Here is a 12,160-nt window from a genome sequence, read left to right on the forward strand (position 1 = left end):
AGGTTGGAAGGGACCTTCAAGATCATCTTGTCCAACCATCAACCTAACTGACAAAAATAAACACCCACAAAACAACAAAATGCAACACCATCACTAAACCATGTCTCCCAGCACCACGTCAGCCTGTCTTTTGAACACTTCCAGGGATGGTGCCTCAACGACCTCCCTGGGCAGCCCATTCCAATGTCTGATAACCCTTTCAGTGAAAAAATTTTTCCTAATATCCAGCCTGAACCTCCCCTGATGCAACTTGAGGCCATTTCCTCTTGTCCTGTAGCCTGTGACTTGGGAGAAGAGACCGACCCCCGCCTCTCTACACCCTCCTTTCAGGTAGTTGTGGAGAGCAATAAGGTCTCCCCTCAGCCTCCTTTTCTCCAGGCTGAACAACCCCAGCTCCCTCAGCCTCTCCTCATAAGACTTGTGCTCCAGACCCCTCACTAGCCTTGTTGCTCTTCTCTGGACCCGCTCCAGCACCTCGATATCTTTTTTGTGGTAGGGGGCCCAAAACTGGACACAGTACTTGAGGTGGGGCCTCACCAGTGCCGAGATTCCCCAGAGCTGGTTTGTGTTGGTTTGTGTCCACGAGTCGGATCCTGCCAGCTCCGAGGGCAGCAATGCAGAGAGGATGGTGCCGCTCTCCCCTGACCTTGGGGTTGACAGTATCACAGTTTCTTTTGAAGGAAACCGGGAAAAAAAAGAGGCTTGTGAACGTAACGGCAATCCCAGCACACAGGATGGCACATCCGCACCCACCACGGCGTGAGGTCTGGCTGGGATGTGGTGTGAGGATGCTGCAGAGTGGGACCAACGTGGGGTGTGGGTCTCTGAACCACCTCGTGTGGGAGGGAGACATGATGGAGTGTGGCAGCGCATCGTTTGGCTGATGTTGGACAAGAGCAAATATATATTCACAGTCTGTGTTCTGCTCTGGGCTTTGATCAAGTATCTTATTAGTGGGAAAAGACTGCTGAATAAAGTGGGGAAATTGTAGCAAATTAAAATGTCATCAAGGCGTTGCACATTTTTGCTTCCGTAATAGGAAAGCTTCCCAATGCAGATTATTCTGAGCCTGTCATATTAAGGGACATGAATATTTGAGTTTGGGAAACGGAGGAGCGAGAGAATATGAAGGTTGGGGCTTGGACTCCATTAAATCTATTGCTTCTCCGAGATGGTGAGACAGCGAGTTGCATGGAAGACTCTGCCTGTGGATTGCTCCTCTCCTATGGCTGAGAGCTGGATGTTCCTGCTGCTCTGTTCAGGCAGGAGTTGTAGCCTGTCGTGTGTTGGTGTCCCCCGTTGCATGTCAGTGTCCCCCAGTGGGATGCTCCCTGCACCAAGCTGGGGGTCGGGCAGTTCATCACAGATCTCAGGGAAGCAGTGTTCTACAGGGATTAAAATGCAGAAAAAACATGATAGGGTTATGCTGCAAGTTCTGGGGTATATATGGGAGATGGAGAATGTTCAGCGTGTTTAGGTGACTTTGACCTCTGTGTGTGTGAAAGTGGAGTGTGCCCTGTCCTCGTGCAAGAGCTGCTGGAGCGTGGGGACAATGTCGGGTTCCCTCCTCTCTCTTGGGAGTCTTGGCAGCGTGTTGATGTCCCTGGTGGCTCCTGCGAGGCTGAGACCCCTGTTAGGACCCGTGGGGACATGGTGTCAGCTCAGGGTTACAGACGATAGCCCTGTTGTGCCTGCAGCGTTGGCAGAGGCTGCCGGGACCGGAGCCTTGCTATTTACTGAGCTGATGAAGTAAAACATTGACCAAAACTGAAACCAATTATGCTGTGATTAGATAAACGAGCTGGAAGTGCGTTAATTAATAATCACCGGCCCAGGAAGATGCAGCCATAATGAGTCCTGTGCCTTTTCTATTGTATAAGCATGTGCAAATATATTCTTCTGCAGAGCATTAATTAAATGTTTTAACACACGAGGGTGTTAATCCAAGAGCTGGGTGCTCACTGGAATGCAGCCACTCCTGGCTGAGGACGGTGGAGGGAGGAAGATGAGTGCTGTGGGTCAGCCCAAGAGCCTTTCCCTCTCCAAAATCCTGTCCAAGAGGTGTGAAATAGGGGGTGTCACCAGCACGGCACGACGGTTTACTGGTTGAGGTGCTTGGGCTGGGCTGAGGTGATTGAGCTCTGCTCTGACCTCTCCTTGCGATGAGCAGGGCTTTCAGAAGGGTTTTTCCTTGTGCTGGGAAATGGGAAGTAGAATTATCTGCACATATTATTATATGTTGTAATGGCCTTACTCAGAGATGAAGGTAAAGGATTTGGCAGCCAATGTAAGCTGTCTTTAAGATCTTTAAGAGCCGGGTAGGAGTGGGTTTTGTTGTAGGCTTTTTTCTTTTTTTTTTTTTTTTTTTTTTTAACATAAAAGTGAACCCCCATATGGCACTGCATATTTAGCAAAGAACTTTCTGGTCTTTATCTACCCAGAATGTTAATCTTGCCTTCCCATGGAAACCTGGGTACCAGCTGTGAACAGATACACGACCCCAGGAGGGCCATGGGGTCAACTGCTGCCCTTTCATGTAGGGCTGTGCAGCATCTCCCATGCCCCAAAGTGTGGGGCCAGCGTGGCTGTTTGGGACAGCGTAACTTTGGAACCACCCTGGAGATAGGGAGCAGACCTGGAGCTGGGCCATGGTCTGCATCAGCCGCTGCCTTCCCTGGGGAGCTGTCGATGGGGTACCAACCTCCTTTGCTTTATGTGGGGCTGGTTCTACCCCAGGTGAAACACCATCCTGGGAGCAGAGAGTGAGAAACCATCCCCTCGTGCCTGACACCCCTTTGGCTGGCAGCAGAGCTCAGCAGGGCCATGCCATGTGGTGGTGGGACTGGCAGTGAAGTGGTCTCCAGGGTGTCTTTCCTGGTGGAGACCTGCAGGGGTCCTCCACACCACTGGGCCAGGCAGGGAGGGGATGCCGAGCACCGCATCCATCCCAGATCCTGTGGCATTTGTCTGCTGCAGACCTTCCTGGCTCATATCTCCAGGGTACAGCTCTCACTGGAGCTGGAGAAAGGGCCTTGTGCTGCTCTTGCAGTCACTGGCAGCTTCTGGCCGTGACCTCCGTGGCCAAAACAAGCTGCCTGAAAAGGCTGTGTTCCCTCTTGCTTTGGGTATTCGTTACAGTGATATTTCTCCCCGTGTTTTCCATTGGAGATGTGGGTGTCTGAAATAAGTGTCTCTTCCCAAGCCTGTTCCTGCAGTTACAGCTGACTGAGTAATTAAAAGATGTTGTCTGAATAATTTATTTGGAAACTATAGCAAATTTTGCAGAATAAATTATTCAAATATTGTTCAACCAGCTCTACCTGCCCTGGCCCTGCAAGGTGGAGCGGGTGACATCTCGTTCCCATGGCAGTGGAGTGGTGTCCCCACACCAGGACTACACCTCCCTGCAGTGTCCCTCGGGCTTTCTCACGAGCATCATTGCCACCCGTGCAGAGCCTCAGCTGAGCAGCCGGAGCTGTGGCCACTAGTCTTGGTCTGCCGAGGCTTCACCAGCGTGATGGGGTGGGATGTTCTGCAAACGCATCCAGAGGGGGAGCAGGGGAAGGAACTGGTGTAAAATCAGGGTTATTCATCCAGGGTGCCTGGACCAGCCCCCGTGAGGGCATCCCGGCTGTTGGTGCAGTGATGCTTCCCGTGCCTGTGGTGCTGTGGGCACCCAGGAAGGAGCACATCAGGTTCTGCCGAGCCGCAGCCTGCGTCAAACATTCACTTGCACACGCGTGTGCACACCCACGTGTCCCCTCTGAGCATGCCCAGGCACCCACAGTGTGCGGAGGAAGATGTGGGCACTGCCAGCGCTGCCCTCACCCCAAATCCCCCCCGAAAGCCAGGGAAGTCCAGGACTTACCCATCGTCTTCCTGACTGTAGCCTGAACCCAGGGCGGCTTCTCCTCCACAGTCATCAGGAGCTGTAGCTGGGCTTGGTACCCAAAGTGATTTAAGACCTGCTGCTTTAAATGGGGTCATAATATTCTTACTCATCACTATTAATAATGATGTTACTACTTCTTAATGATGCACAAAACTGTCAGGATATGACAGATGTAAAACTGTTTTACATCAAATTTAACTGTCAAAGAAACGCCATAAATGGTTGGAGAACAGCACTTTTCCCCCGACACGAGGTATCACTACTACACTTCTTGAGGTTTTTATTTTTCTTTCACTTAATTGTTGATTTCTACTTGAAAAGCCAGAGAGTTACTTAAGGTCAAGCAGAAGTATTTTGTTTTTTAAATGAATAGATAAAATTATTCCCATTAATGAAATTTTTAGGTCTGCATGCTGAGATAATAACATGAAGTAATCAAATCTCATGCTTCAGGGCATAAACTGATTGACTATGAGGGTCAGGAATTATTTTTCCTCTTCCTTAAAGAAGTGAACAATAGCCTGATAAATGACGAAGCCTTATTCATTTGTCTCCAGAGGATGTTACTCTGGCCGTTCGGACGGGGAAACGTGAAGCAAAGTCAGGACGTTGATGCAGTGTGACATAATTTTGCATCCTCTCTCTCTCTAAGGGATCATCGTCCGGTTTGAGTCCTGAGAGCGCGCAGCTCCTTCCAGCTCCTGGGTTAGTTCTGCTGGTCCCACAGCGGCCATTGCCCTCTGTCTTGTGGGGTGAGGAGTCCCCGGGGATTTCTGATGACCCCCCGGGGCAGATGAAGAGCGATGGTCACCAGCGTGGACCATGCCTGCCCTGGTTGCTCGGTGCAGGACCTGGGCTGGGGCTGGGTGCCGTTCAGCCTCCAGTACCATGACCCCCCAGGTTTAAGTGGTCCTGCACCACAGCGAGTGGCAGTGGGCTGTCTCCTTTTGACGTGGAGGTGAGATCTTCCCCCAAGGCTCTGACATCTCCCTGTGCTGCGAAGGGTCAGGGTCATGGAAAATATGTTTTCATAATAATTTCAAAGCCAGGAAAGGTAATGGCAGGTAGTAAAAGCACAGCAGAGTTGCAGGGGGAGGGTATTAAGAGCCTGCGGCAGAGCAGGACGGTTGCCTGCAGCTGTGAAGGCAACGGTCGGAGCTGTGGTCGGTCCAGCTGAGGGGTTAAGGATGGAGCTGTGCAAAGGGTACGGGATGGGGGGGATGCTTGGCGGGGCTCTGGACTGGGGGACAGGGGGACAGGAACGCCGGTATCCCCGTACAAGGCACTTCCCATGTCTGCAAACAGCAAAAGGAATTCCTGCTGTTTGTTTACAAACCCTGAGAAGACTTCTTCCCCTGCGGGCTCATTGCCAGTCAGGTAGGGCCTTGGCAGGACCTATCGCGGGACTTTTCTCTAATAAACTTCTGTGTTTTATAATTCAGGAACGTAGTTACAAAGATTGCCTTTTTTCCTATCAAAAAGGCACAGATAAAAGCTTGTAACGGTGATGAGAAAATATGTGTTCTTCTCCTCTGATAAGGGGTGAGGGAGAGGAAGGCGTTCCGGCTGTATCAGTGCAGAGCCTTGGCGGGGCCCTTGGAAATTAAACTCATTACTTAAAGATTTCACAGAGCAGATTGCAGGCCTTTCTGCTTGGCTGGTGCAAAGCTCTCCACAGAAGATTTTGACCGAGAGTCCAAATTAAGCCACAGAATAACTACTGTGCATCCCCTGAAGTGCAGAGCTGGTATTTATGTCCAAACTTTTTTTTTTTTTTTTTCTTTTTTTAAAAAAAAGATTCCTTTATTAAATGGCACGTGAAGATAATTGTCAGGACGGTGCAGAAATGAAGTCATGCTGCTTGTGTCACAGCAAGCAGTTACAGGCGGAAGGAGGCGTGACTGTTGGGCTGCTCCCACAGGACGCGGGGCCGCGTGGGTTCGTTAGGATGATGAGGTCACTGCGGAGCAGGTAACGCACGTCGGGTGCTCTTGCTCCACCAGCCCTGGCCCTGCTGTGGATCTCTGTCCGTACGGGGGCCGTGGAGGGATGGCCCAGTGCAAAGCTGGCCCGAACTCAGGGAGCAGCCTGTGTAATACATAATGAAGTGGCAATAAGCTGAGAAGCTTGAAAGCTGCTCAGGTCTGATATTTTATTGTCTTCTGGAGATACCTGTTGTCTGTTTAAAGAAATTTCAAGCCTTCATCCTGTTTTGTACAGGAAGGGTGAATCCTCCTCCTTGGGCATCTCTTCAGGAGCGCTTTTAGGATGCTCTGGCGTCCCCAAGCCCCCTCAGCACTCTCCTTGGGGACGATGACAGGTTTCAGAGCGGTGTGTAGGGTCCCCAGGTCCTGGTGTTCATCCCTGCTGGGAAAACGAGACCGTTGCTGCCTACACAACTTGCAGGAGGGGACTGCCCCAGGGACGGGAGCCTCGCAACGTGTCCTCCTCCTCTTCCAGACGGCAAAGCCGCTTCTTGCACAGGAGCACAGAAAGCTGTTTGTGGATGCCGATGCTGAGCAGCTACTGCATCTGCATCCCTGACCCCACCGACGGCTGGCGGGTCTCAGCCTCCCCGCAAAGAGATCCAACCTGTCCTGGGGATGACGGCATCCGCGGCAAGGTCGCCGTATATCGCTGCTTCTGGGGCTGTCAGTAATGAAGTCATTCCTTCCCCTCTGCCAGAGGGGCAGGAGGTGGCTCTGGCTCCCATGGCTGCCTCGTCTCAGGAGTCTTGAAGAACGTCTAGTGCTGCTGAATCGATAGGGCTGCCCAGGCACCTGTAATTGGGCAGCAGGCGATTCCCGGCAGGTTTGCCTCTCTCTGTCTCGCAAGCTGCTGTCAAGGGTGTCACGTTTGATAAATGAGCTAGTTTATAAACGCAGATTCGAATTTTGGCTACGAGTTTTATTCCGTGGAGCTGGAAATTGGGCGATGCTTCAGGAGGACACCAGTATAGGCTGCAGATTTTGGATCATTAATGCGCTTTTCAAAACTATCTGGCTCCCAAGCTTGCATCAGAAACGCCTCACTGGTGATTTGGGAACCCAGCAATTTTTTTTACTCACTGAAAGCATCTTCTAATGTCCTGCAGCACCACACACTCAGCTGGAGTCCTCTCCTCCTCAGGATTATGGGGTGAAGCTGTGCCCCCGGTGAACCTCGTGGCAGAGCTGCTACTGTGATCCAGTGGGATTTCAGGCAGCGCTGAGTTCCCTGTTCCCGATGTGGCACAATCGGTGTTTGGCCTGATCCCTGAGGTGTGCACCAAACCTGGGGAGGTGATGGCCGAGGGGCTGCTGGCAGGCACCATGCCGGCTGCCAAAGAGGAGCAGGGGGCTCCTTCCTTCCCTCCAGTCCTTTGGGAGGAGGGAAGCCCCCACCGCTGCTCTGGATTTTCTGGCAAGCAGCTTTCCCCCTGGTTACATCTGTGCTCTATCATGTCCCATCAGACTTTCCATCTCTGATATCTTTGCTTGGGCTGGAGGGAAGATAAGACCCTGCTCCCAGAAGACAGACCCTTTTTGACTTAATCTAGGGAAAGAGACTTAGATCAGCCTGCTTGAATTTAATTTGTCAAAACTGCAACCCAATTACCAGTAGTCAAGGTCGCCTATGGGTTTGCTCTCCCCTCTTCTGCTCCTTGTTCTTCTCCTGCTCCCTGGAGAAGACGCTCTGGCTCCTGGCGCCGGGATGCTGCTGCCATCATGCCCCGGTCCCTTGGGGAAGTGGCTGCTGAGCCTGAGGGGACCCTAAAGGAGAGCTCTGTTCTGGATCCGGCCACTGTGCTGGTGCTTTCTGGTGCCTGCCCTCCCCTGTTTGCAGCTCTTTTGTTGCTATTTCCACCCTTGATGAAAAGCACCATCCCTGGGCTCTCACGTCGCCCAAACAAAAGATGCAAATCAGTGCAATTCTCCTTACCAAGGTGCAAGAGGAAACAAAACAGCTTTGAATTGTTTAAAACTGAGAGCAAACAACAAATCATCCTATTAGGAAGTGAAAATAATCTCTTGAGTTGATCCTTCAGCCTCCCTTGTCCATTAGAGCTGTGTTTACTTTGCATTGATAACTGTTTCTCATGTAATGTCCGTGTAGGCACATACTCAGTTTTTAATCACTTCTTTCACGCTGACCGCGGGCACACAAGCAAGTTGCCCGTTGTTGGATATTTTTATAGTTTGAATACTGAATTTAATCCTTTTTCTCCTCCCCAGTAAGAGATGCTAAAAACCTAGTTCCTATGGATCCTAATGGCTTGTCAGATCCCTACGTGAAGCTTAAACTAATCCCTGACCCCAAAAACGAAAGCAAACAGAAGACCAAAACTATCAAGTGCTCCCTGAATCCTGAGTGGAACGAGACATTCAAATTGTAAGTACAAGAAAAATGTTTAAACTCGTAGACTCATTTTTCTCACCCCTAAGAATTAATGTGATTGTATTTGCTCTGATTTAATTATTCAGAGACATTAAGCTGATTCAACTGAGAAATAATTCTTTTCAGTCCTGTAAGTGTGACTCAGAAACACTCAAACCTCTGCCCTGACCCCTGATCAAAGCCGAGTGTTTCAGGGCAGGAACTCTGCATTATCCGTTTGAAACAGATGCAGTCGGGAAATTAAATGTTCAAGAGCTGAATGGTCACTGAAGACCATCCCTTCATTTTGCACCCATGGAGTGTGGAGGGCACAGTGGTATAGCGATGGCTTCCAGAATAAAACCCTCTCTTTTTTCTCTCCTCTCTTCCAGCCAACTGAAAGAGGCGGACAAAGACAGGCGGTTGTCTGTGGAGATTTGGGACTGGGATCTGACCAGCAGGAATGATTTCATGGGCTCCTTGTCCTTCGGGATTTCCGAGCTGCAGAAGTCGGGAGTCGATGGATGGTAAGAGTTGCAACGGTTTTGAAAATACTCTGGGCTTTTTAGCAGTCCTGATGTTTTCGTACGCAGTGGGAGATGTGGCAGCCCATTGTACTTTACCAGCATCCTTCTGTTCAAGGACCACCAGGTCTTTTGACTCCGTCGTGAGGTGCTGCTCCATCTCTCAGGCTGGTGAGAATTGCTGGTGCTGTGGTGGGCTGTGAAGTGTCCCACGGGACACCCAGAGGTGCCAGGACAGCGTCTGAGTGCCCTGCACGGGCTGGCTTTGTGTCACCTCCTCTGCGTCCTCCAGTACCCTTGCAGGGTTGCTCGGGGGAGTTTTGCCACCCATGGGGCACAGAGATGGGGATGCTGTGCCTGGGGTTCATGGCCTGGGGGGCTAGTGCTCCCTATGGGCTCTTGCTACATAGGCTTCAGGAGGAAGCGTTTGCTGAGCAAGCATTTTCCAGTGTTTTCTGGTTGGATTCCCTTAGTTTCTGTACTGGGGAGGCAAGGTGGCTTTGTCAGGCGTGCAGGAGAGCAAGGCTGAGAGCGGGTGAAGGGCTGGGGGGGACACGCTTTGAATGGTGATTTGTGGCAGGGGCAGCCGCTTTGTAGCACACAGAGAAGCAGAAAGGGTGCTGAGGGACACCGCTCAATAAAAGGAGGAATGCTACCAAAGTGTGTAATTACCATCGCTCGTTACCATACGAAAGATGAACGCAGTGGGTCTGTAACACCCACACTGAATGGGTCTCTTCATTTCCATTTTATCTCCCCCAGCAGGACACATGCTGCCTTATTTCCCTTTTTTTTTTTTTTCCCCAGCCACTGATGCCTGAGAGCTGTGTTACCTTTCCATGTGAAGTGTAATAATTGAAAGTAGATATTATATGTCTTTTGGAAACCAAAACCTGCATGCTATTAATTTGCATTCTGTGAGTTGAGCCAACGCCCCAGACTCTGTCGTTCCCACCGTGGATGCTGTACGTGTCTCCCTTAAAGCGGAGAACGGAGAGGAGGAGGAATTAGCAGACGGGCTGCACGATGCCGGGTTGTGCAATGTGTGCCGTACCCCCAGGAAAACCCACTCCTCGGGGGGCTGTGGGCAGGGTCTGGCCGTGTTGTCACACGGATGGCGTGCGGCGGGGCTCAGCCTGCGAGCCTCACTTGCCACAAACCAGACCCTGATTGAGGCGCAGCTTCTTTTCTGGAAAACAGCAGAAAACTGTCACTCCCCCCCCCAAATTTCCAGTCACCTGTAAGGATTCGTGTGTGTCAGCTGGGGCTGGGGAGCTGCCGGCTTCTGACGCAGCCCTAAGTCTGATCGTTTCCCCAGCCTTTTTAAAAATCATGTAAGTGGAGATCTAAGTAATTTTCCTTGTCACAGCATTTGGCTAGAATAAACTCTAGAAGGAGCTCTGATGTATATTTCATATCTAAACAACTGCAGTTAATGGAGAAAACAAGCTCAAAGGAAGAGTCTGTCCCTATATTATGTAAATAGCGCTTTGTTCGTTTGCTGCAGCCTCTGTAGATAACACCCAGCTGATAACCGTCCCCCGGCTGCCGGGAGGGTTTGCCGATGGAGCCGAGGCTTTGCCCGCGGCTGTGTGAAATACCTCAGATCTGAATGACACTTCCATGATTTCTGATAATTGCTGCTTAAACTTTTTTCCTTTTTTTTTTTTTTTTTTTTTTGTGGTGAGCGGCTTGGCTTTGTGCTCAGGGTTGGTGGTGCCAGCCTGGCACTGGCATGTTCCGTGTGCTCTTGCACAGGAGCCCGGCCTGACTTGGCACCTGGGGCAGCTGATGGGGAAGGAGCTTGCCCACACATGGCCATCGCAAGGAAGATGTGCTTTATCTGAGGGGTTTGGGGTCAGGTTCGTGTTTTGGAAGAAACGTCAGTGCTTTGTGGTGTCCACCACAGCAGAGAGCGGATGTGCTTCCTGGGCTGTGGTGCCTGGGGTCACCAGTACAGCGAGGGACCCTAGAAAAAACCCTCCACTGGGGTGTGTGACTGGGAGCTTGCCGAGTTGGGATGATTTGGGCATGTGAGGTTGGGGGGGGCCTTCTAACCTTGGGGAAGGGTCACCTGGAGGCCAGTAGAGTGGAGGCAGAGCTGTGTTTGGAGCAGGAGGTGCGATCCTGCCCGCCCGTGGTCCTGCCTGCCATCCTGACCTGACGTTCTCGCCGTGTCCCTCCAGGTTTAAGCTGCTGAGCCAGGAAGAGGGGGAATATTTCAACGTCCCGGTGCCTCCTGAGGGAGAAGAAGGAAACGAGGAGCTGAGGCAGAAATTTGAGGTGAATTGATTTTTCCTGGGAACTCAGGGGTTTTCCTCGCTGCCTGGCTTTCCCTGCTGGGGCTTTCACTGCCAGCTCTTTCCCCCGCAGCACTGGGAGCACAGAGCAGGGTACGGCCCATCACTCCTCCTTCTCCCCACTTTCCACCCACTCCTGGGGACTCGTGCCCTTGGCCAGTCCTTCTCGAGGCTCTCCGTGGCACACCTGGAGAGCACAAGTTTTGAGTGAGGTTTCCAGAAAGTAAGTTATTCGGTTACATTTAGCAAAAAACAGTCACTCTGAAGATTTGAAGGTTTCCAGCAATGGTTTGGCTACCACTGGGATTGGGAAGTTTGTGATGTGCCCACAAGCAGTCCCTGCCTCGCTGGTGCAGCGCTGGGTCATGTCATCACGTCAGGCTGGTGCTTCCAGGGCAGGGGAGACCAGAGAGACCGTGGGTGCTTCCAGCAGGGCTCTGGTCCACTCCTTGGATGGCTGCAGCTGCACAGCTTCTCCAGCACGGGGCACACGGGGGACCAGGAGCAACTGCACAGCGTCCAGGGAATGGTGGGGAGCTGGGACAGATGGGCCAAAGTCATTTTGTAGCGGCTTGCAGAAGAGCAAGTTAAGGCAAAAGGATTCAGATACACCAGGAGCTGGAAGGGTAAGGCTCATTCGCATGCAATTTTCTGATGGGATTGACAGGATGGTTTTTAATTGGAGCACATGGAATGAGCCATCCATCTCGGCCTTCTGGAATACTCGCTTCTAATTTAAAAGCACAGTGACCTCCCTGCACACGTGTGTGTCTGACTTCATGGTAGAAGCAGGCAGTGGATTAGTTGGGAAAGGGAACAGTTGCTTCTGGTGGATGAGGAGATGAGAGATATGAAAATGATTTTTTGGCATTTATGTCAGGATGAAAATACAACAGAGAATATTGCAGTGCAGAGTTTTGTGTAATGGTTGCTTCGTGCCTTGTGCTCCACTAAGAGCAGGCTTGATTCTGTGTCTCTGCTACCTGTGGGTAGGAAGGAGTCTGAAATCCCATCATTTCGAACAAGTCGTTTCTTCTTACTGCAAAGAAAGCAGATAGCAAACACCCTTTCATTTGCATTGTCTTGGG

At 51.2% G+C, this 12,160-nt stretch overlaps 1 protein-coding gene across 2 annotated transcripts in view; it reads left to right on the forward strand.

Moving 5' to 3' along the window:
* Window positions 1-12,160, forward strand: part of PRKCB (protein kinase C beta) — a 132,993-nt gene that overhangs the window by 75,527 nt on the left and 45,306 nt on the right. For both annotated transcript variants that reach the window (XM_074158699.1, XM_074158700.1), the window contains exons 6-8: window positions 8,107-8,263; window positions 8,641-8,775; window positions 10,959-11,055. In XM_074158699.1, coding sequence (XP_074014800.1) covers window positions 8,107-8,263; window positions 8,641-8,775; window positions 10,959-11,055 — 389 coding nt within the window. The remainder of the gene's footprint in view (window positions 1-8,106; window positions 8,264-8,640; window positions 8,776-10,958; window positions 11,056-12,160) is intronic.

This window comes from Numenius arquata, chromosome 14 (genome assembly GCF_964106895.1).
Source record: "Numenius arquata chromosome 14, bNumArq3.hap1.1, whole genome shotgun sequence".
Taxonomy (NCBI): domain Eukaryota; kingdom Metazoa; phylum Chordata; class Aves; order Charadriiformes; family Scolopacidae; genus Numenius; species Numenius arquata.